General features: G+C 34.2%; 3 protein-coding genes and 1 long non-coding RNA gene across 7 annotated transcripts in view; 2 read left to right on the top strand and 2 right to left on the bottom strand.

Annotated features, from left to right (window-relative positions):
• Positions 1 to 1,895: 1,895 nt before the first annotated feature.
• On the bottom strand, positions 1,896 to 5,162 carry LOC122632950 (WD repeat-containing protein 43). 2 transcript variants are annotated; one of them, XM_043820281.1, is made up of 7 exons: positions 4,651 to 5,162; positions 3,817 to 4,314; positions 3,136 to 3,580; positions 2,754 to 3,063; positions 2,425 to 2,672; positions 2,176 to 2,351; positions 1,896 to 2,105 (listed from the first exon to the last, which is right to left on the bottom strand). In XM_043820281.1, exons 1-6 carry the CDS (start codon positions 4,843 to 4,845, stop codon positions 2,191 to 2,193), a joined length of 1,857 nt encoding a protein of 618 aa, XP_043676216.1. In that variant the 5' UTR covers positions 4,846 to 5,162; the 3' UTR covers positions 1,896 to 2,105; positions 2,176 to 2,190. The 2 variants fall into 2 exon arrangements, with proteins under 2 accessions (XP_043676216.1, XP_043676215.1); XM_043820280.1 differs by having other exon boundaries at positions 1,896 to 2,351.
• A 228-nt stretch (positions 5,163 to 5,390) lies between these two features.
• LOC122632947 (geranylgeranyl transferase type-2 subunit beta) lies at positions 5,391 to 7,601 on the top strand. Of its 3 annotated transcripts, XM_043820274.1 has the most exons (7): positions 5,391 to 5,630; positions 5,828 to 5,935; positions 6,009 to 6,113; positions 6,339 to 6,695; positions 6,786 to 6,930; positions 7,012 to 7,187; positions 7,267 to 7,601. In XM_043820274.1, exons 2-7 carry the CDS (start codon positions 5,933 to 5,935, stop codon positions 7,477 to 7,479), a joined length of 999 nt encoding a protein of 332 aa, XP_043676209.1. In that variant the 5' UTR covers positions 5,391 to 5,630; positions 5,828 to 5,932; the 3' UTR covers positions 7,480 to 7,601. The 3 variants fall into 3 exon arrangements, with proteins under 3 accessions (XP_043676209.1, XP_043676208.1, XP_043676211.1); XM_043820273.1 differs by having other exon boundaries at positions 5,391 to 5,935; XM_043820276.1 differs by lacking the exons at positions 5,391 to 5,630; positions 5,828 to 5,935 and adding an exon at positions 6,179 to 6,262.
• A 789-nt stretch (positions 7,602 to 8,390) lies between these two features.
• On the top strand, positions 8,391 to 14,939 carry LOC122632974 (protein spaetzle 5). The gene is made up of 7 exons (XM_043820326.1): positions 8,391 to 9,373; positions 10,385 to 10,539; positions 13,040 to 13,129; positions 13,218 to 13,373; positions 13,451 to 13,609; positions 13,679 to 13,924; positions 13,996 to 14,939. Exons 1-7 carry the CDS (start codon positions 9,329 to 9,331, stop codon positions 14,168 to 14,170), a joined length of 1,026 nt encoding a protein of 341 aa, XP_043676261.1. The 5' UTR covers positions 8,391 to 9,328; the 3' UTR covers positions 14,171 to 14,939.
• Positions 14,940 to 20,649: 5,710 nt separating this feature from the next.
• The window catches only part of LOC122632981, a 47,392-nt gene continuing 45,156 nt past the window's right edge, over positions 20,650 to 22,885 (bottom strand). Inside the window, exon 3 of the long non-coding RNA XR_006327988.1 lies at positions 20,650 to 21,522. This is a non-coding gene — a long non-coding RNA (uncharacterized LOC122632981). The remainder of the gene's footprint in view (positions 21,523 to 22,885) is intronic.

Below are 22,885 nucleotides of genomic sequence, written 5' to 3'. Positions count from 1 at the left end.
ATTTAGGTAATATCTTTCCTGACCTTGTTCTTATACACGTACGAGTAAAATAGTGATTATCATTTTCAAATCGTGCATACATATGCCTGTTTACATCTTTCGAAAAAAGACTGATTACGTATAATCTTTCATTTATCGCTAATCATTAAAATTATATGAAAAGAAAAAGAAAAAAAAGAAGAAAGAAATGGATGAAGAGGAACTATCTACACTTCATTAACCCTCATTTAAATAATAATGAGTGATTACGTTGACACATCATAGCTTGATTTATTACTCGTTTGTCATTTCACAAGATAATTAATTATAAGAAATATAAAAGAGGGAAATATCGTTTTTAGAATATGTATGATTTGCTCCATATATAAAAATTATTTTTAATTTAAGCAAAGCTCTTCTTCTCCCAACAGTTTTTTTAACTTTTACATATTTTAGAAAACATCAGAATACTCTGCAAATAAAATAAAAGATATTCATAGTTAAATATTATTTTATTAAAAGGTTTGTAAAGAAATTGTAAATGATTATCCACGCAAAATTTATGATTTTTGTTACACAAAATTAAGCACCTCAGTTTTTACTATTACGATTAAATAATGAAGAATTGCAAATCTTTAAAAAATTATTGGGGATAATATAATCAAATCGAAAACAATATTACCTTCTAAAAGGCATTTCTCATTCTCTTTAAAATTATTCTCGGGAAAGTTATATTCGGGAAAAGTTATTTTATGCATTGTAATAATATGTCTTGTTATTTCTTCGTGAACTTGTTTGGCTAGAGGAACTACACACACATAATTACTGACATACAAAAAGATACGAAGCCAGGAATCCTAGAAAAATAATGATTAAAATTTATTAGTATAGAAATGTCCATATCTTCATGTCATGTCACTTTTTCAAATTTGCTTTTCGTAGTTGATAATCGAGGCAAAGTTTGTATCAACGAAATACGGTGTGTATTTATCGATATTTGACGACTTTATATGAACGTTACAACAAATGATTGCTAATTAAAATGTAAATAAAATCAAAATAACAAATTACGCACGTTAAAAGTATTTTCTAATATATTTAATTGCTTTTCCAAATCAAGTATAGTTACGTATATTTTTAACTTGTTATTAGCTCCAATTTCTTGATTCGAGTTCACAATATGTTCATCATTTTTATTAAAATTATTTATATCTTCACGAATTTCGGTTCGTAATTTGTCGATTTTTTGTTTCAATGTAATTAGAAGATTAGAAAATTTAGACATTACATAATAAAAACTCGTCATTGAAATTATGGCATCCATATTATCTTTTAACAATAATCTATTTGAATAAATACAAATTTTCTTTCAATAACGAATATTTGATCATAATTAGTGATGGTAAATAAGATGATGTTGACAACGGTTAAATGACACAATGTTTCAACAAATTATCATATAGTTCGATATATGAAAAAATACAAATCTTCGATATTCTTATTAATTTGTTTTATTTGTACCTGAAAATGGACTCCTCGGTTTAAATATAGTGGCATTCTAAGTGCATAACCGGGGTTTTATATAGTATAAAAGTAATATATATATATATATATATATATATATATATATATATACACACACATATATATTTTTTGTTGATATTCAGATAACAAATAGAAATAATACAAACAGTACTTGTTAATTAAAGCTCACGATAACGTCCTATTTTTTCACATGCTACTAAAATTTAGGTTAATATGAAAATTAAGAAAAACAAGAAAATGTAGATGATAAACAAATATTTCTTTAATATGTACAATTCGACTTTATGCTTGCAATATATTTAAGAAGTGTAGCATTATGAAAAAGTAGGAATATGTCATTTTTGAACTTTACATGTGGTTTTCATTATGTATCAGTTTTTACAATAAGTATATTCATAAGTATTATGAATAATTGTTTGGTATAAACCCTAAACAGATTGTAAAATTACATCTTAAATGGCCCAAAATCCAATTTGGAGACACGAAAAGATTGTAGATACATTCTATTTAAGGATTTCGTACAATATTATTGCCGCCACTCATATTTACTATTCACGGCCCTCAGGAACTCAAAGTCGGATCTAAAAATAAATTCTATCTTATAATTTACATTGGGATTAAACATTTATCATTTATGACAAATAATCGTACAATGACGATAAAAATTCAACTGCTTATAGAATCATTTTCATCTTTAGATATAACACTTTTATTGTCATCTTCATTATGCTCTTCTTGTTCTTCTTGATCAGACATTTCCTCCCAATTTTCATCTGATTCACTTTCTAGGTCTACCTCTTCCACAGCCGGACCTTCGTCAGATGAATCTATGTATAACAAAATGAACAAAAAATTAATACAAAATACAAATTATGTTCTCCGTATTTAATAAATCCTTACCTGCATCTTGATAAACAAGCAAAGTCTCCTCCATTATATTATTGTCTTGTTCTTCTTTGCTTCTAGTTATTTGTCCTGTTATAAGCGAAACACGTCCTCTTAATCTGGATATTTGTGTTAATAACATTAGTTTTGCATCAATCAAACTCAAAATAGGACTAAGTGATTCTCCAATATCTGGATGTGATAGGAGATGTGCTGCATGCGTTGTTATCAATATTTGCAACCACATAGTAGCTATCTTACTCCTAAAATATATTATTTTTGAATTGCTAAAATATTCTTTAACTAACACAATAAGGAGTAATTGACAACAAAAGATATCTTACGGATATGTTTTGCATTGTAACATTGCGCATAATTCTTTAAGCAGAGGTGTTATTGCTTGGATAGGCAATTTGGCAATAGTGTTCCTAATTATTCTTTCGTTTTTAGTAAATAATACATTATTTAAAATTGTCCTATCTTTGCTATTTAATCCTTGCATCAACAACTGTATCATATTAGCTCCTTTTGAAGGAGTCCTACCTATAGCATTTGTTTCTACATTCAAACTAAGATTTTCCAATCTATCTTTCAAAGGTAATTGAGAACCTGCTGAACTGGTTCTATTTCTTTTTGTTGCTGTACTTCCTGCTCCTGAATATAACAATAATATGTAATTTAACGAATGAAAATAATTAAATTTTAACAAATAGATTTATATATTACCAGGTACAATATATTCTACATTATCTTCTGTAATGGTGGCTTTTACTTTTGTAACTGATTCCTCTTTCCTTTCTTTTGTTCTTTTCACTTCGGAACGTATTAAATACTGTATTTTATCTGAAAAATCTGGTGTAACTTTTTCAAATGTCAGGTTCATATAAGAACCATATGCTAACAATAATTTTTCGTTTTCTATCAATTTTGCCATAAGAATAGGAATCTGCTGTATAGTTTCTTTCTGATGTACATCTGAAGCAACTGCAATATTCAGTGTAGGCTTCAGAGGCTTAGAACGTCCATTAGGTTGATATTTAAAGACATGTGCTTGTCCTGACCTAGTAATGGCTAATACCATTACTTGAGACTCTTCATTCACATGTACAGAAACAGATAAAGCTTCATCTTGCATCGCTAATGTGGCCACAGAACATTTATCATTCTTGGTCTAAATAAATTGAAAACAATATAATTAATAATTCTACCATACTGGATAAACAATAAAAAATGGATTAGTCATAATTCTTGCTTAGTTGACAAAAATTCTAATACATGGAAAATACAAAATAAATACTTCTATAGACTAACTATGAAGCTAAATAATAAATGTAATTTGTCTATTTCATATAACATCACATAATTTTTATTGACACGAATGATAATCTAATATATTATTTGACATACTTCATCTAGAGCCCATATATTAAGATATCCATCTTCACTTGCTCCACTGATTAAATAACTAGCATTTTTGTTCACTGTTATTGGATTTAAAGAAGTAACTTGACCAGCATGTCCAGTAAAAGTCCTAATGATTTGCTTTGTGGACAAATTCCACCATTTGATTATTCTTTCTGCAGAGATCATGGATTTTCCATCTTGCATTACTGCTAAGGCTGTAACTTTTGCCTTACCAGATTTCCATTTACATTTTATCCCATTTTCTTTAATATTCCATTCAACTATATGATAATCATCTGCGGCTGTAAATAAACCACAATTTGCCGACCAAGTCAAAGCTGTTACACATGATGAATGGCCATTTTCTAATTGACCACAAACAGCAGCAGCTGCAGTATCATATAAAGTGATCTTTCCATTTATAGATCCCATAGCAATAATTCCTTTTTGTTCTACCTCTTCTGAGATTAACTTCCTTCTACGTTTCTTCCATGGTGAGAGCTACAATGGTTATAAAAAACTATTGTATGAAATAAAATTAACTGAGAAACAATGAAATTATTGTACATTGTGGTATAATGAAGTACATTTTTTTAAATATTTAAAGTATATCAATGAAAAAATATATACTTCAATAGATATATCTTTGTAAATCTAGCATAACCTAAATTTATCCTATTACAAATATCTGTTAAATAAAAAATCTCACAATTATCGAGAAAAGGAAATTCTATACATGGTCGTTATAAAAATAATTTATATACAAAACAATGGTAAATTACAATAAACATTCTTATTGACATAATTAAATTGAAAAATAAAAACCACATGGCATACCGACGTGCTCGTTGCCTGAGTATTTACGGAGATCCAACATAAGACACTACATGGCGAATAAAGATGTAAATTTGGTACGTATTCTTGCTTAAGTCTGCTCGTTGCTGTCTCCCAAATCTTCAATTTTCCATCACTGCCACAATAAGCAAAATATTGACCGTCTTGAGAAAACGCGGTACAAGCCGCGTTCGCCATTTTGACCGCTACTACTATTAACTGCCTCTACATATATTGGCGTCGTAATATATAACTACTATTATTCAATTTCAAGTATCAGTTTATATGTAAATTTCAATAGAAGTATACTAATAATCACAAATATCTAATGTACATTCTTAAATCTATTAATAAAGTAGAGGAAAGAAGCACGTTTCGACACATACACGTGCTAACTTGACTCGCATAGCGAATCGCTTCTTATCCCTACTTTTTTCTTTGTTTCTCTTTAACGTTTCTCGCTTCCGTAACATACAAACACAGAGTTTAATTGTTATTTTATTACCATGTTCTACGATATTATATTTTGTTTACAAATAAGATTTTAACATCATAAACGCTATCTTAGTCGATTCTAATTCTTGTTAATATTTCATAGTTCATTGATATTTATTCTTTATTCTTATTGGTTAAGACATCATAGGCACCTATAGTTTCGATTATCGAGTTTTCTATCTATAAATATGTGAAACATTCTCATTGGTCGTTGAGTTACTACAATTATATATATCGTTCATCAAAAGATGGCCGACATGTTCTGTCGCAAGTATCGTCTGCTAATGTCAAACTTACGATAATTATTTTCATAGAATTAAATAATTGAATTTCTTGACTACAAGATAATTCTGTTTTCTTTGTAATTAATAATGTACAAATATGTTAATCTGTGATTTTATTTATTTATTAATGCCTTTATATTGTTATTTTCATCAGCCAGGTTCACCTTCTTGATATTAGATACTCATTGTGGTCAATTTATTACGGTTGGTTCCATGTTTCAATAAGATTTTAAATCTATTATATTTTGTAATTTTTCTGCGCAATAGTCAGTTTAGAAGATTGTGTAGAACAGTTATATTCTGAATGGCGAAATTCTTTTGCTTCTAAAGTGAAAAGGATTAACCTTTATCATAGTTTATGTAATACTATCTATTGTAGAATTGATCATTTTATTTTACAGTATATTGATAGGAGAGATTGTTTATCAAATGAATAGTCTTGAATATTAGTTACAATATAATATCAATTTCATTTATGAGTGAAATATAAAAGATATGATATCAAAATGGTTAGTATGTATATTTATATTTTATATATATCTGTATTTTTATATTAACATAATTTTATTATATCTTTTATAGCCTATGATAACGCATGATGTTAAACTACCAGCTGTTGTTCCAGAATTATTATTAGAAAAGCATGCAGATTATCTTATTGCGTATGGAAACAATAAAGATGAATATGTAAGTAATACTTACATTTAACCCTTTAGGCACTGTGCACCACTTCCTGCTAGATACTCTTGTAGGATACATCATTATGGAGGCTTCTCAATAAGTGACATTTTAAGACAAATAGCTACTACAGTGATTGAAATTCTTATGTGAAACTTGTATGCATTAATGTTACAATTAACAAGGGTTAAACAAGGGTTGAATTGGTTGAATTTTCACTCATTAATTTTTCAGACTTACTGTATGACAGAACATGTACGAATGTCTGGTATATATTGGGGCCTTAATGCATTAGATTTAATGGGGAAACTTGATCGTACCAACAAAGAGGAAATCTTAGAATTCGTCAAACAGTGTCAAAGTGATAGTGGTGGTATTTCTGCTAGTATACAGCATGATCCACATTTACTTTATACACTTAGTGCAGTTCAAATATTATGCCTTTATGACGCATTAGATGTAGTAGATAAAGATAAAATCGTTAAATATGTTAAAGAAAGGCAACAACAAGATGGTAGTTTCACTGGTGATATCTGGGGTGAAGTAGATACTAGATTTTCCTTCTGTGCAATTGCTACTTTATCACTTTTGGTGAGAAATTTTTTAATAAATATATAAATCTAAAATTTATTTTTTCTGTACATTGTAAACCTTTCTAAAATATTGAATTTGTAATTTCAGAATCGTTTAGATGCTATAGATGTGGAAAAAGCTGTAGAATTTGTAATTAAGTGTATGAATTTTGATGGGGGATTTGGTTCTAAGCCTGGATCTGAAAGTCATGCTGGTTTAGTTTATTGTTGTGTAGGACTTTTATCAATAACAGGTAATGCATGTTACAATTGGTATAAGAAAGCATACATGTATGTACATAGAACTTTTCATGAGTTATTTTTTTTATATTTAGGGCATTTGCATTTAATAGATGCAGATCGTTTAGCTTGGTGGTTATGTGAAAGACAGCTTCCTTCTGGTGGTTTAAATGGTAGACCAGAAAAACTACCAGATGTATGTTATTCTTGGTGGGTGCTCTCTACACTTACAATTTTAAATCGTCTTCATTGGATAGATAAAAAACGTTTAGTAAGTAATTAATGTAAGAAAAAGATATCATTAAGTAAAACAAAGTGGTATGCAAATATCTTCATTTTTTATACTACAGGTAGATTACGTTTTGACGTGTCAGGATATCGATAGTGGAGGTTTTGGCGATAGACCTGGTGATATCGCTGATCCTTTTCATACATTATTTGGACTTACTGCATTATCGTTACTGCATACTGATTATCCTTTGAAAGACGTAAATCCAACTTATTGTTTACCACAATATGTAGTAGATCGTTTGGGTCTGGTACCAACACGAGTGGACATATGATTCGATACATATATACATTGCACAATTTAAAAATAAGTTTAAATTATGTAACATTCAATTATATTACATTTATGTATTACAAATCATAATGGGATATGGAATATAATTTTTTATGTACACTATTATCTTTTCTCTTTCCTATAGAATAACAAATTTTATTCCAAGAAAAGAGAAGTGAATTAAATTATTAATAATATATTGCAAAAGTTTACACCATGAATGATCGCAAGTTTTGTTCGATTTTGGTTATCAAGGGCTCATTCAAGAGATAAAAGTATTTTACACGAAGTTATCTTATTTAATTTGTAAAAAATGTTATATCTTTTGCAAAAATCATTTGTAAAAAATAGTACTTTGTAAGGGTAGATTTTACACAAGCAAAAGCAGGGATCTATTTTTTACTGGCAACTGGAACGAAAGTCTCTATGTTACCAACTATGGAGTAAAATAGATCTTTTCGTTATCTATGAATACTGATACTTTATCATTAATCGGTGATGGATAATTACTTTACCATCAGTTGGCTTAAAAAAATCTATTTTACCGAGAATCAGTAGATAGGAATTTTTATTATCTATCATCGATATAACGGGTAGCTGTTATACGTTGATGAAAGATAGATATCTACTATTACCAACATTTTTATGGCAACAGATATCTATAATGTCAGCTATTATTGATATTTTTATTCATCGATAATACAAAAATCTATCAAAGAGCTAATAACTTCATCTTTTTTACTGCAAATTTCAAGAGACAACCTTATATGAAAAATGTTGAAAATACTGCTGAAAATGTTGAAATGAATCCAAGTGTAATTCTTGACCAATTTTGACGAACAAGGTTTCATTTTAAAGATGAAGGTTTACACGAGGAGATGGTTTTTTTTTCCAATTTTGAGAAAAGTTTTATTCTTACGTATAAACTATTCTTGAAAGAACAGTATTTTTTGACATATAATTAATAGCCTTAACAAACATAAATTATTAATTATAGATTCATAGAAGGAATTATTTGTAGTGAAGCACTTGAGAAATAAAATAAACGAGTAAATGAGCAAAATAAATGAAACTAAAATAATTAAATAAATAGAGTAAATAAATAGAAAAGCCTAATGAATTATCGTGAGTTCTATGATATCGTATTCAATCGGTCCACGTCTCTGACGGTAGTGAAAGTGCACACGTTCGTATGTACCCCACCTTTGACGATGAATAAACGTGCGTGCGCGGACATATTGACGTTAACTGGCCTAAGACCGGCCCGCGTAAAATGAAGCGGGGCAAAACGTGTTAGTCCCCGAACCAAGAAACTTCTCAACATAGAAAAGACAAATAGTTGCTCCTTGTCGATGTTGACGGGCCGTCGAATATTCTATCGAGCTCGTATTGGCATAATATCAAAAAAAAAAAAAAGAAAACATTAATCTTTCAATATCGACAACGTTAATCGAAAAAACGTTATTACATTACAGTCTTCCGTTCTTGATGGACCAATCCTCGAACGGTGCGACTTGTTATCTAATCGAAAGTAATTTCTTTTAAATTCCGTAATTCGTAGTCGTGTCGTTAACTGCTTAACGATCTTGTAAATCGTCTTCCATAATCATCGTTTATCGTCTTCAGTGATCGGTCACGTGCGTTTCACTCGATGTAATTATTTTGCGATATCAACAAAGTAACGTACGACGAAACGTGAAACATTGATTGTGTACAAAGTAATAATAATATATTATATATATATGTGTGTGTATTTATTCGGCGAGTAAATGTAAAAGAAGTATTATCAGATTATAAACCGATCGACACGTTTATGTGACGTGTGAACAACGAAGAAATTTGAAGAAACAATGAATCGGAAGACGAGAATAATTTTAGCAGAACTATTTCTATTTGTAAGTATTGAACGATTGATTGATGAATAATTGTATTGTTTAATTAATGATATTTAAAGTGTAACAATCCTTTTTTCTTTATTAATATTTTTATTGTACATATTAACTACTATTGCTACTATAGCAAGTGAGTTGCAAATTTAGTTTATTATAAACTTTACTTCGTACAAGAGAGAGGCTTATAATTATAATAATTTTTCATTACTTGTTTTCTTAGCGTCCATACGACAATCGATGACTCGCTAATAGCTTTGGCGATGTCATGCGATGAGTCAAGGGAAAGAAAGATCATTAATGTAATACGAATCAATCCGTTTTGTATAGAGACGTTACATCAGGATTCGATTCTATTAATAATAAAAAAAGAAGAAACATTTGCAATTAGAAATATATTTCCATTTAATGGACTTTAATGGAAAATATGATAATTGTTAACAGGGAATACATTGACGTCTTATCGTTTCATACCTATTCTTTTTTTTTTTTTTAATACCTTGCATGTGTTTTTTTTTATCTTTAATTAAGAACGAGTCTGCTTGACAGAGAAACTATTATGATGTTAACATCTTAATCATTATGTATGAGTTCGTGATTTATGTTTACCTCGGCAATGATAAAAACGACATATTCGAGCGAGTTTATTCCGTCGAATCCGGGTTGAGTCACTCTTGGTTTCGTGAAGGTGGAACGACCTTGCAAGCGGCCAAAGACTCTTCAAAAGTAATGAGCTTTCGAATCGACAGAGAGAACGACGTCTGTCACGGTTCATCAATTTTTGTTGCATTCTCGAAATCTTTTTGGTTAATATAGATATATTTAAATATAAATTAATTATATCAATTTAAAGCGAACAGAACTAAAGAATAAAGTAAACTTAACAAAAAGAAACTATATCGAAAATAGAACTTTTATGGGCTTTTAAAAATTGTTTCATTACATATTCTACATAACATTAATTTTCATATTATTGATTTAATATCGATGTAATAAATGAAAAAAAAAAATCGTAAGATATTTTTAGCCGGAACACAGGGTGAACCTTGTACGGAGTATGGTTGTCCTGGACGACCACAATATGAACCTTTCGTCCCAGCACCTCCAGGACACACCCCGAGATGTGCCAAGCCAGGACAAACGTTTTGTGAGTCTCTGGACCATTATCCTCAGTAAGTAAGACGCAAATGAAAATATAAATGCTTCATCTTAAATGAACACATAAAAAAAAAACACGATGTCACTGACTTTTAGTAAAATCGAACGATGAACTATTATTTTTTTTCATTTAACATTACTCGAAAAAAAGAAAGAGAAGAAAGATAAGAAGGGGAAAAAATTTAAGTCAGGCCCGGTTCCAAGTATTGAAATTCTTACGAACGTTCCCGAGTCTTGTGCGGCATACGAATGATCTCCATGCGTGTCAAATCTTCCTTCCCGAAGGGAAAGTCACGGAAGAAATGGTGCCATAATTCGATATTCTTTAACGTAATTTTATTTATGCCTTATCCTTTTTTCCTTCTTTCGTCGATGTTCTTGCTAAGATAGAGGAAAAGAAAAAGAGGGAGGGAGGGAGAGAGAGAGAGAGAGAGAGAGAGAAATAGAAAAAAGAAGAAATTTGATTCGTATAAAATCGCGTAACTATTATGTAAAAAGGAACGAGGTCGAAGATACAAAGTTATCATTACGTACGAGCACGATATCATCCGTGAGTTTCGTGGTATGATCATCGGACCATGACCGTGGCCTTGATGTGGTCATGCTCGGCACCTGCTGAGATAATTATCGAATCCGTTACGAAAATGATTCTCTTTTAAAAAAGTGGCCCCGCTTTATATATTTATTGTAATGTTAATTCATTTTTCATTCAATTTTTTTTATTCGCTTAACATAATAATTGTATATAAATTTTGCGGTACTTTGATTTTTCATTACAGGAATGAATAGAACTTTATTGCTGGAACATTGATATCATTTCTTAATTTTTTATTCATATTTCATTATGATTAGTCACGCATTACTCTGTTATTCTATATAACCATAAGGATAGAAATTTATGTGCTCAAAATAGTTTTGAAAACGAAAATGGGTCTGAAAGATCCATCGAACAGACAAAGATAGAAGACGGAAAGGAATTTCATAACGAAATTTCTCACGATGTTTTGTACCTCATGTAGACATGATAGAACATGGCCTGATTTCAACTATTACATCCAAGATGTATATACTGCTAGGCTAGTCAATATTATTATCTCACGTGGCAAAGAGACAGGAGTCTGTTGGGAAAGAAAATCCATGCACGTTCAAGGAACCGTGTCTACAATTATATGATCTTTGAAAGTGTATTTTTTTAACACACACTCTCTTTCTCTCTCTCTCTCTCTCTCTTTCACTTTTTTCATTGAATATAATACTATTTCTTAATGTAATTGTTTCAGATATATTCTTAACCAGTTCGTAAGAAATATAATTCAACTGTAATATATTTCCCGTTGTCACAGATTTTACAAGCATGAAAAATCTAATTTAATAAAAATAACATTTAATAAGTTTAGAAACAATATCATAACAATTCATTTCTTTGCGTATTAATTTTCGAATTAACATAAATCATTTAAAAATGTATCTTATAGTTTTCAATGACTTCAAAGTATTCATGCATAATTTATACAGATCAAGGCTCAACAGTGTTCGATAGATCTATATTTTTTTTTAATTCGAACTTCATAGAAGGAGCTCAAGTACTTTGATATTTTATTTTTCAACGCCCACGACTTCCTTCTTAACGTGACAATCACTCACATGAAGAAATAAATTCATCGTGGTCACTATTCTTAGATCGATACATAGTGAAAGGCTATGCTTTCTTACTACTTCAGAGAAGCGCGTAACTCCGGTCGACCTCTTTCTTATTTTTGCAGAAATAAATAAAAAAAAGTTGTGAATATTTTTAATAAACGAAACGGTAATCGAACGTTGGCAATGCAAGTAAAATATTTCTAGCTTGTAGCAAGAGATATTCGGTTATAAGTTTCTTGAATATTCATGAATCTAACGAATTTGAAAGATTAATTCGAAGATATTCGGAAGATTAAGAAGACATTATTAGAAAAACGTTAGAGTAAAAAAGAGAGAGAGAGAGAGAGAGAAAGAGAGAAGTCGTGAGATTAAAGATTATTCTCGATTACGGTCAACCGTGAACGAAGAATACCGAGGTTGTATAACGGTCACGAATGAGAGAAGAAAATACATTATAGCTGTCGGTTATGAATTAAACATCGGAAACACCTTTTAACGATGTTTCTCGCTTCGGAGAAAGTTTAAACATCTATGTACAGCATACATCTTGGATATATTCAATTCGTTTTACGTAGATAACATTACGAATTTCTCGCCCTATCAACTTCTTACCGTCGAATCTTTTTTCTCCGATAGCGCCGTCGACAGAAAGAAGTCGTCAACTTCTTGACCCGATCGTTTTGAAAGTCTATGAGACGTTCATAATGTGGAACGTGTACAGACATTTCTTTTTCTTCTTTTTCTGCTCGCTAACGATTGGAATTCGAAATTAGCATACGTAATGCTTGTGTTGAGAATACGATCAAAGTCTTTTGAATCTTTGTAATCTTCATAAAACATTGCTTGCATTGTCTTATCTTTTTTATATTACAGACAGCTTATAAAATTCCTCGTCGATAAGTGTAGTTTTGACTTCAGTACAGCGTTGAGAGATGAGTCTCATGAAGATTTCAATGCTTACAGGTTTGTCAACAGATATGAATATTATGTGAATAATAGAATAATATTGCAAACGTACCTATTTATTTAATAAAATAAATGATCATATCAGCTCATCACCTGATTATCATCAAGGTTACGAATATCCGCGACAAGATACCCCTACTTTATATTCACAGCCTTTGCCTATTTTACCAACTCACTATCCAGTGAGTAGACAACCAACTTTAATATACGGGCCACCGTTTAATAGTACTCATCACAATGGGTAAATATATGCTTCGTAAATAATGCTTTGCTTTATGCATTAATAAAATGAAGTACAAGGAAGTTATGTTAACTCAGGTACAAATATGCGGTACCTCCAAGACCTGAAAGAAATCCATTTTTGGATGTAGAATCCTCAGCGAAGTATCGTCCACAACATTCAGAATATCCTATATACTCTCAAGCGCCATCTTTGAAATCATTCAAGCAAGATCAAACGTGGTGGACGAGTAATGGGTGAGACATTTTTAAACGTTGTATTTTTCGAGGGTTGATGATTTTATCGTGAGCTATATTTCGATTCAGGTATGTACGTAGCAATAAAATGGCACCACGAACGTTCCACGAGAATCCGCTCTTACAGTATGTAAACCTGAAAACGGAACGAACGAAGAGGCAAGTGAATACGGATACCGTCGTTCTTTGTCCAACTGAAGCGCAATACATCACACCAAAAGCTGCCCTTAACAATCGAGGTAACTGGATGTATGTCGTTAATCTCGCAGAACAGGACGACAAATATTCGCAACTTGTCAAAAGTGAAAAGTGTTCGTAAGTAAATATATCATATTTTTGTTTCAATATTTAGCAATGAGTTTGTATGTATATTTTTATTTTTATAGAACGAACACTTGTAATGGTCTATGCTCTCTTCCTGCTGGATATACGAGCACATGCCAGCAACAATTTGTGCAAAAGAGACTGGTTGCATTAGAGGGAAGCGGAAATCGACTTTACACTGATATTTTTTGGTTCCCACATGGTTGCTCATGTCATGTTAGATTTAACGGTTTATAAAAATAACATATTTATTAATTAGAAATTTAAGTAATCGCAATAACGATTAGCAAAGAGAATATCATCATAAATTCTTCCATTATCGTGATAAAATAAAAAATCATCGAAACGTAGTAAAGTCAATAATAAAGTACAGTATGAATAATTTCGTTACGGTTGAATTGGTAGACATTTCAAGAAATGTTTCATTAAACAAATGATACAGCAAGATATAATTACTTAAGTATAAGAGTATATCAAAAGATTAGTATGTAAAAAAACTATGATAGTATTGTGATCATATTTAATAAGATATTACTAAAAATCAATGTAAGTAACAACAACACATTATTAATTTACCGATAATTAACATCATCAATGCGATGAAGCATGAAGCAAGTGCGAAAAAGCAAATGGAAACCACTTACTATTTTGTAAGATTGACCGGCTGTTCGGTTAGTAAAACAGTTCTTTATTATTATCAATGAATTGCATCGAAAATAGAACTTTACTATTATTTTATTTGGCTTGTAAATCAGGACTTTATCAATCGAGTAGTCGATAAAACAAAAATCTACTATTATTCATTGATGATAACACCGGGAACTATTTTAATGACTGACAGTAAAACAAGGATTTTTTGCCATCATCTAGTGACTAGACAGTCTATTGCAGCTATTCTACCAATAAAACAGAGATCTACTATTATCTCTTGCTCCGTTTACTGGATTATATCGATCGGTATAACTGCGCCCTGTTATACGACTAATTTTTAGGGTGATTCATATATGTTTAGTGTAGGATACTATTGTTGAAAAGTTATGAAATAGATATATATATATATATATATATATATATATATTTAGAGAGAGGGAAAATTTTTATTAAGAAAACACTAGGTTTATTCGATATAATAGATTAACTAGGATCACTTTAGATATTAATCCGTATTGTCGATCTAGGTACTTATGAAATAATGTTTAGGATGCAAGATTATTTGAAGAGTAATATCATTGTTTGACTTTTCATTACCTTCTCCCCTTATCATCTTCCGAATTCGTGGTATCACTCTTATTTTGTACACTCACTAGGCTTCACTTCTCTTACTACTCAATAATGATTATCACAGAAATGCGGAAATGGGTTCGTTGAAGTAAAAATAAGGGCTTTGATTCCATCGATTGGATAAGGAGAACGTAAAGGTAGCGAAAGAAGGAGAACCAGAGCAGGTCAAGCACGCGCAAGGCAGAGTTTTCACGCGTCGGGAGCACGCACCCCGTCCTTTTCACGCACTGCTCACCTTCTCGGCCGTTGACGCACATACGATCCATGTTGCTGATGCCCGTATCGTTGTTTCTACACCTTCGAATTATGTGTCCCACCATGATCGCAAGACACTTTTTCTCTAACACATTTTACACTACATTAATTTTTATTTTAATGGATCAACAATTTCATGACCTTGCTTATGATTTTTTATTCGTTTCTTAACTAAGCAGAGTTTTATAGGTGGTGACTAATTAAAGCCCATGTCTAATACAAATAATACTTTTGCTGATATTCACTAATGAATGATGTATTGATGCACTGATGAATGACTAATTTTTACAAGAGTAAAAATTACATAAGAATAAAAGTTTACTTTATCTTATTGAAAAATATTTCTTTTATACGATTACCAGTATTACTAATAGATGATAAGTTGATTTTATAACAATCGTTAAATTCAATACCGAGGCAGATCTACCTCTGACCTATTCAAGGAAAATTAAATAAATAAAGCAAAAAAGCTTAAGTATGGCACGTAAAAGGAACTCGATCGAAAGGAACGTTTTACTTGCGATTTTCACGGTTTCTCCCCTTGGTAACGACAGACCGCACACGCGTGCACTTTGCCAAGTACAGAGAGGAAGAGAAAAACAGAGTAGTACTAAATGAAAGAGAAAGAAAGAGTAGTACTAAGAGAAAGAAGCGTAGGCAATGTCTACCCCCGTGTAGAGAGAATGTAGAAAGGAAAAAAGCTAGGAGAAGCTCGCGTGCTCTGGAAAGCCAGCTCCGTTGCAGGAGGAAAAATTGAAAGGCCTCCTCCGGTGTATCCTCTTTCTCTTTTTCCCTCTCGTCCTTTCTCTCTCTTTCTCTTTCTTTCGTAACGCACATACCAACAACATATACGCGCAATATAAGTGCGTGCTATAGATTTCGTTCCACTCCGTAGAACATGTACTCGTACGATACGTACGTGTCGTATTCACTCGAGACCACCTCTTTCCCTCCAACCTACCCTCGAAACTCACCCCACCTACCCTGACTACTCCTGCATCCTCCTCCCTTGCCCTTCTCCACCTGCGAGGAGGAGCAAAAAGGGGTGGATTTCCTAGGCACGTACGATACGCACCTCTACACGTGCGATATGTGCACTTATGCTCTCTTTTCCACCCTCCCAGTAGCAACCAACTTGCTCATTCCACCCTCTCTCATGCTCTCTCTCTCTCTCCCTCTTTCTCTCTCTCTCTCTCTCTCTCTCTCTCTCTCTCTCTCTCTCTCTCTCTAAAAACCAGCGCGTAATCCAGCAGCGTACATGCATGTGTAATTTCATAGGTGTATGGTACCGAGGCTACTTGAAGGGTTTCCATCTATATGCGTGCACGCACCCCGAGTGAGGAGCACACGCACGTTTCCAGGGAGAGGATGAAGAGAGAGAAAAAGAGAGAGGGTGTGTGTAGGAAGTCAAGTCCTCGGGACTCTCCATGTGTATGTATATTTTTGTTCGCTCTCATAGTAATAGGCCAAGCGTGTACCTGCGCACGCAATTATCCTGCGGAGAGTGCCGTCGGGAGCCTTCGAGAAGAGCGGAAGGAGGGAACTATGTTTCTCTCTCTCTCTCTTTTTTCCTTCTCAAGGCTAACGGCAAATTGCAAATTTCGAGTACGTTCCCGCGACTTCATTTTTTTACGAGCTCCTGTCTGCCTCTAGCGAGCTTCTCCCTTTTCTTCGTCGTTAGTCTATCTCTCTCTTCCTCTTTCTCTTTCATTCTTTTTCCGCCTTCTTTCCTTCTTTCTCTTTTTATCTCGCGTTCCTTTTTAGATTCTACCCCTTCTTATGAGACAGACTAGGGTAGCGACGAGGGAGTAACTTGGCTATTCGACTTTGCAATGGAATATGCTTGGACAAACCGTTTTCGATCATGAGATCGCTGTGCTTCTTTTATCGATCCCCTTTCTAAAGATCTTCTGTAGCCAAAACGGTCAGCATGTTAATTATTCAAGTAAGTTCTTTATTTATAATGAACTCATTTGTAAACGAGAAAATTGTCACGTATTTGAATTAATTTATACTGATTTAAAATTAGTATTCTTTAATTTGATGGAATGAACTCTTTGTGAATTATGCTAGAATTTCAAATTTTATAGCCCCCGAGGATCAAACTCTATTTTTAACCGACCCTATCTCTCTTTTTCCACCTTAAAAATTTCTTCCGTACTATCGTCAGCACCAGGGCCAACACCAAAGCAACCCCCTAAGGGGGTAAGTTGCGCGGTAATCTCTCGGCCAAAAGTCGATGGTCCTTTTTCCCTCTAACCCCTCTCCTACTATTCTTTCTGCCCTCTCTCACTCTCTCTTTCCACGATTCACCAGGCATACCGTCGAGCGCCGGGATAAAGTCACGAGCAGTAATTATGAACGATAGTAGGGGAGAGAGAGGATATAATTGTGATTGATGGAGAGACGAGAGGAGAGGCTAGCAGGGGGAGATGACTTCCTTTTAATCTCGAACCTAACCCTTGCACTCGATCCATTGCCGTTTCTGTCCGGCATGATTCGATGCGATTCCATTACCTTCGAGACTGAAATCTCTTTGCAAAAATGAAACAGAAAGAAAAGAAGGAAAGAAAAGATGTACGTATGTCAACGGGTAAAAAGATCGTCAGGCTACCAACGTTGAACATAAAAAGGTATAAAAAAGAAGCGAAAGAGAGAGAGAAGGAGAGAGACAGTTAGACAGAGGAGACGGGATCCTCGTTCGGTTTCGATCATTCGTTTTAAGAGGATTTGTCGAGATAAAGCGTTCTTCTTAGCCCCTCGTTTACATCCGAACACCGATACTCGTTTCTCGAGAGGAACAAGATCGTTCGTGATAGCGGGTGGTGCTGTATTGTTGGTGTTGGTAAGAGATTTAATTTGACCCACTTCCGGTTCTCTACGATGACACAAACAGGCTCCTAACTGTGCGGTCAGATAGGTCAAGTTTACGAGATAGCCCGATTCTCCGTAAACCCTTTCGGCTTAACCCGAAACACATCTCGTGGTCTTCTGTTTTGCTTTCAATGTAGAGAGAGAGAGAGAGAGAGAGAGAGAGAGAGAGAGAGAGAGAGAGAGAGAGAGAGAGAGAGAGAGAGAGAGAGAGAGAAAGAGAAAGAGAGAGAGAGAGAGTGAGAGAGAAAGCAAGAGAGCAAGAGAAAGAGTGAGGGTTCCTCTACCAATCTATCTCTTTCTCCCTCGCTCTCGCATGCTTGCTTCGATTCTCTCCTTCCTTCTTTCGCTCGTCCTCACTCACCACGGTCGACCCACCCGCTGCGTATCGGAGTACCTGCCAACCCTACCGACGACACCTGTGTAACACTTTCGCGAGCCGTAACCCAACGATCTCTGCGTTTCCTTTTTTTCTCTCTCCTTTTTTTACTTCGCTTCACGATTCGCGCCATGCCTCGCTAATCAAAAGGATCCGGAGCTGGGCGTGGGTGCTGCCGGAAGATCAATGATGCGCTTTTATTTTTTATTTTTTTCCTTAACTTTGAGCGAGAGGTATTTGTTAATAAAATAAGAATTTTCTTATGCTTTCTAATTTTTTTTATTGATTCAATACTTTGAAATACAAATACGAGAACGAAAAGGGTAATCAATAAAAATATAAAAATAAAGAGTATCTAGCGATTAGTTGAAATTTATTTTGACATTAATTTGGAATACTTATTCTCGGCATGAATCAGAAACATTAAGAAGAATAAATCTTTACGAAACAATACATAAATACTAATTACATCGATTACGTTAACAGTATCTGTTTGAGGAGACAATAACATAAAGCAGCAATAAAAAATAGAAAAAATTTGATGAATGCTAAAAGAAATGCAAACTATTCATAAGAAGATTTCAACGAATAAAATAAAGAACAACGTTCGCGAATTTGTTTAAATTACACCAAAATTGAAAAGGAGATAAAAATAAAAAAGGAATAACAAAACGGTAAATCGATCGAGAAGCATTGGAACAAAATCGAAAATACAAAAAATAACGAAGATTAAGAATTAGATAAATTTTCCTCAAAAAAAAAAAAAGAAGATTAGAGTCGGACGTAAGGAAGGTATGGAACGGGGTTGGTACATAGAAGCAATCGTGCCACGTGCTCCTGGTCCGTTCCTCGCGTCAACTTTGCAGGGCATCGATCGCTCCTGTGAGAGTCGCGCACGCGGTCGCATGCGAGAGTTTCTCTTCTCGTGGCTTCGACACAGAACACGTACACACACTCGCAAAACACACACCAATCGAGCTACTATGTACGTTCTCCCTGTCCTATACATACATATAGAGAAATACGAATACAAATCAAACAAATACACGTAAGCTTACGTACACATGTTAGAGTTTGCTCGTAAGCGCGCGCTCGCGCGCTGGCGCACGAGGGAGCACGCACTTACGCACGATCGAGGCAGATCGTTCGCTCGTTGTGCGTGGCGCGCAGCGTTTCCATGACAACCGCTGCCAGTGCCACGCATTGATCGCAGACTCCCGGTGCGTCAAGTCGAGTGCGTAGAAACGAACCTTCTAAGAGAGAGAGAGGATACTCGTAGGGTGAGAGACGAAGGGAAAGAGAAAGAGGGAGAAAGAGAGAGAGAAAAAGAGAGTACACGTATGCGTAGAAAGAAGTACGCACCGGAGAAAATCTACGGACGAGTTGCTACCGAACTAAGAGAGAGAAAGAGAAAAAAAAACCGAGAAGAAAAGGGATCGAGTGCTTTAAAGAGAACATTTTTCTTTTCCTCTCTTTCTGTCATTCTTTCGCTCTTTTACGATTTTTTTTGCAGGCCTTTTTTTTTTTGCTCCGAGAGCAATCGCGGAAGAAGAAGAAGGAAGTGTCCGGGGTGGTTTTTGATTTGCAGAACGAGCGGGAAGCAGATAGCGTTTGTTTAACATCAGGGGATTAAAAAGTTTTCATGTAAACGAGGGAGGAATGGAGAATTTTTCTGTACTATAGTTGATACTTCGGATGCTTACCTATGAGAAGTTCGTTCGATCTTTTGCTTTAAATACTTTACCATGCAATATCGATGAATTATTGCGTTCTTTTTAATTTCAGATTAATTGTATATTATTTGGAAATCAACAACTTTCTAAGCTTGTATGATTCATCTCAATATTATTGATCGCTATTGTAAGTTAAATAAATATTGATTGCTACGTAAACAGTTATTATTCTATTCGCATGGATACGCACTCATCCATATTTGTATATAACCTTTATTCACGTTCTTTCTATTTACAATAACAAACAGAGAAGGAGAAAGAGAGAGGGAGAGAGAGAGAGAGATCTCTTTTTCCGGTAAACGAAAAACGGTGAGTAGAGGGGAAGGTCGCTCACGCGAGCCGTTCGTCCTGACCTTCGAATCCAGTCTTGACAATGCCATGCTAGGACCTTGTAGCCGGTCCTACGGGCATAGGCGCTAAGAAAAGTAGTTGTCACAAAGGATCGCGAGCTTCGAGACTTCCACGCATCATGTCTTAAGAGCCACGTAGTATTAAGCGTCGCCATTGTGAGAAGAGATTCGAGGCGTAAGCTCACCGTACCAGGACCAACAATTATTATTTGCCTTCAAACCAACGTACAAAAAGCTACATTATTTTCTGTTTTCCTCGTGGTTTTGGAAAGTTTAAAACGTTCCTTTCCATAACAAATCGTGTTTAAATGTCTCGCAAACTAGTGGAAAAATGAGAACACAAAATGTCGACTAGCGTTCATAGTAGCATTCGCCACTGTTTCATTTGGCAAATATATTTGAACAAAAGAGATTTCAAATGCGATAACTATCGTTAGGCAATTATAATCGTTATTGTTATTATTAAATGTTATTAATACTTTACTAATAATATCGAGTAGACTCGTTACTTGGGTCATTCTTATCCGCGTACAATTTGAATGAACTCGACTATGCGATTAAGGAGCAGAAAGCGTCAAGTTTCGAAGAAAGTGGATGACGAACGATACAGTAGACACTGAAGATATCGGCAACGCGCTCGTGAACGTGCCAAATGGTGTTCCTCTCCGCGAGAGCAATAATTCATGGTCGTAACTTCCTCCGCATCTGTGCTCTCCCATCCTGTAGAAAGAGAGAGATAAAGATAGAGAGAGATTCTGGGCCGTGATCCTGCGTGACGATACAAGCTGCACACTATCCAGATGCCACGCGTGGAGATTGTCTTTGGAAAGAAAAAGCGTGAAAAGAGAGAAAGAAAGAGAGAGATAGATGCGGAAAGAAATATTCTTTAATCTCTGTCAACCATAAGATAAAAAAAATCTAAAGTCCAAAAAGCAATGGTTATTTGAGTTATTTCATTTGAAAGAAAAAGAGATTAAAGATCGAAAAATACAGTATATAAATTGTTTCTGATCATCGAAGAGAAAAGTTATTCTCGTATGGTAAGAGAAAAAGTTGCTTGGCGGAAATTTGGGACAGCTGTTGACACGCTGGCCCAGAAAAGTCGGGAAAAGCGATTCTCGTGCGACCGACTATTTTCGTGGCTATCCTCTCTTTCTCTGTCCCTCTTTTTCACTATCTCTCAGTTGCTCTCTTCGTCAGCATGCGCGCGCGTCACTCCGAGCCACGTGGGACACGAACGGGAAGGATTTTCAAGGATAATGTCCTGATCCTGATCCACGCGTCCTGGACGAGCATGCGTGGACGGGACCTCATTGTTGAGATTAACGATGATAATTCTTCGTTTGTGATACGTGAAATTACTTTTTCTTTTCGATATTTAATTTTATTGAATCATCAGAGAATGGAACACCGAACAAAATTGTTACTTTACGAATTTTTATTTTACGATTTCTATGAGAATAAAGCAACAACGATTAATTACGAAAGGTATTATAAAAGAGGTCGTCAAAGAATTTGAAAAGCAATATATAAAATCTGATGAATTTTTTTTCTATCTATACAGAATTTCTCATTAAGAAGTTTTTCTTGGGTGCTAGTAAATTCTGGAAAGATCCGCTCACACTTTCTAAGATCGGTAACTGCCCCGTTAACCGCGATGTTACCAGGGTGATCACCCCATTATCGTCCAGCATTGGTCTTTCCCTCGGCTCGACACCCCAGAATCCGGGTTCTACCTCGGAGGAGCAATTTCGTCCACTAATTTGACAAAATCGATTCAACTTTTCTCTCCCTTTCCATATTCTACCATCGTTTATTTCGCCTTAGGTGTATTCTCAAGTTCGCGCGCGCAAAGGAAACGATTATTTATAATTAAAAAAAATTTTTGACGCACAAAGTCTTCAGATACACACACGCCCACAAACATAGAAGAAGGTACAACTTAGTGAAAGTCACGGAAGCCTATTAACCCGACAAAGGATAGTGTCGCCGATGAAACGAAAATAGAAATCGGAGCATCCCTTTGTCGCGGCTGGTGCATGGTTTCCCAAGAGAAAGAAAATGAGAGAGAGAGAGAGGGAGA

This window comes from Vespula pensylvanica, chromosome 11, assembly GCF_014466175.1.
Source record: "Vespula pensylvanica isolate Volc-1 chromosome 11, ASM1446617v1, whole genome shotgun sequence".
NCBI lineage: Eukaryota > Metazoa > Arthropoda > Insecta > Hymenoptera > Vespidae > Vespula > Vespula pensylvanica.
The sequence above is the reverse complement of the archived record's forward strand: the minus strand, read 5'-3'. Positions and strand labels throughout refer to the sequence as shown.

Coding starts and splice junctions, on each gene's coding strand:
- LOC122632947 (XM_043820274.1), top strand. Junction 6,696..6,785: donor TTGCTACTTTATCACTTTTG/GTGAGAAATTTT, acceptor TTGTAATTTCAG/AATCGTTTAGATGCTATAGA. Junction 6,931..7,011: donor AGGACTTTTATCAATAACAG/GTAATGCATGTT, acceptor TTTTATATTTAG/GGCATTTGCATTTAATAGAT.
- LOC122632950 (XM_043820280.1), bottom strand. CDS start 4,845: ATGGCGAACGCGGCTTGTACCGCGTTTTCTCAAGACGGTCAATATTTT. Junction 3,064..3,135: donor TGTAGAATATATTGTACCTG/GTAATATATAAA, acceptor TGTTATATTCAG/GAGCAGGAAGTACAGCAACA. Junction 2,673..2,753: donor TTACAATGCAAAACATATCC/GTAAGATATCTT, acceptor AATATATTTTAG/GAGTAAGATAGCTACTATGT.
- LOC122632974 (XM_043820326.1), top strand. CDS start 9,329: ATGAATCGGAAGACGAGAATAATTTTAGCAGAACTATTTCTATTT. Junction 9,374..10,384: donor TAGCAGAACTATTTCTATTT/GTAAGTATTGAA, acceptor AAAAATCGTAAG/ATATTTTTAGCCGGAACACA. Junction 13,130..13,217: donor GAAGATTTCAATGCTTACAG/GTTTGTCAACAG, acceptor TGATCATATCAG/CTCATCACCTGATTATCATC.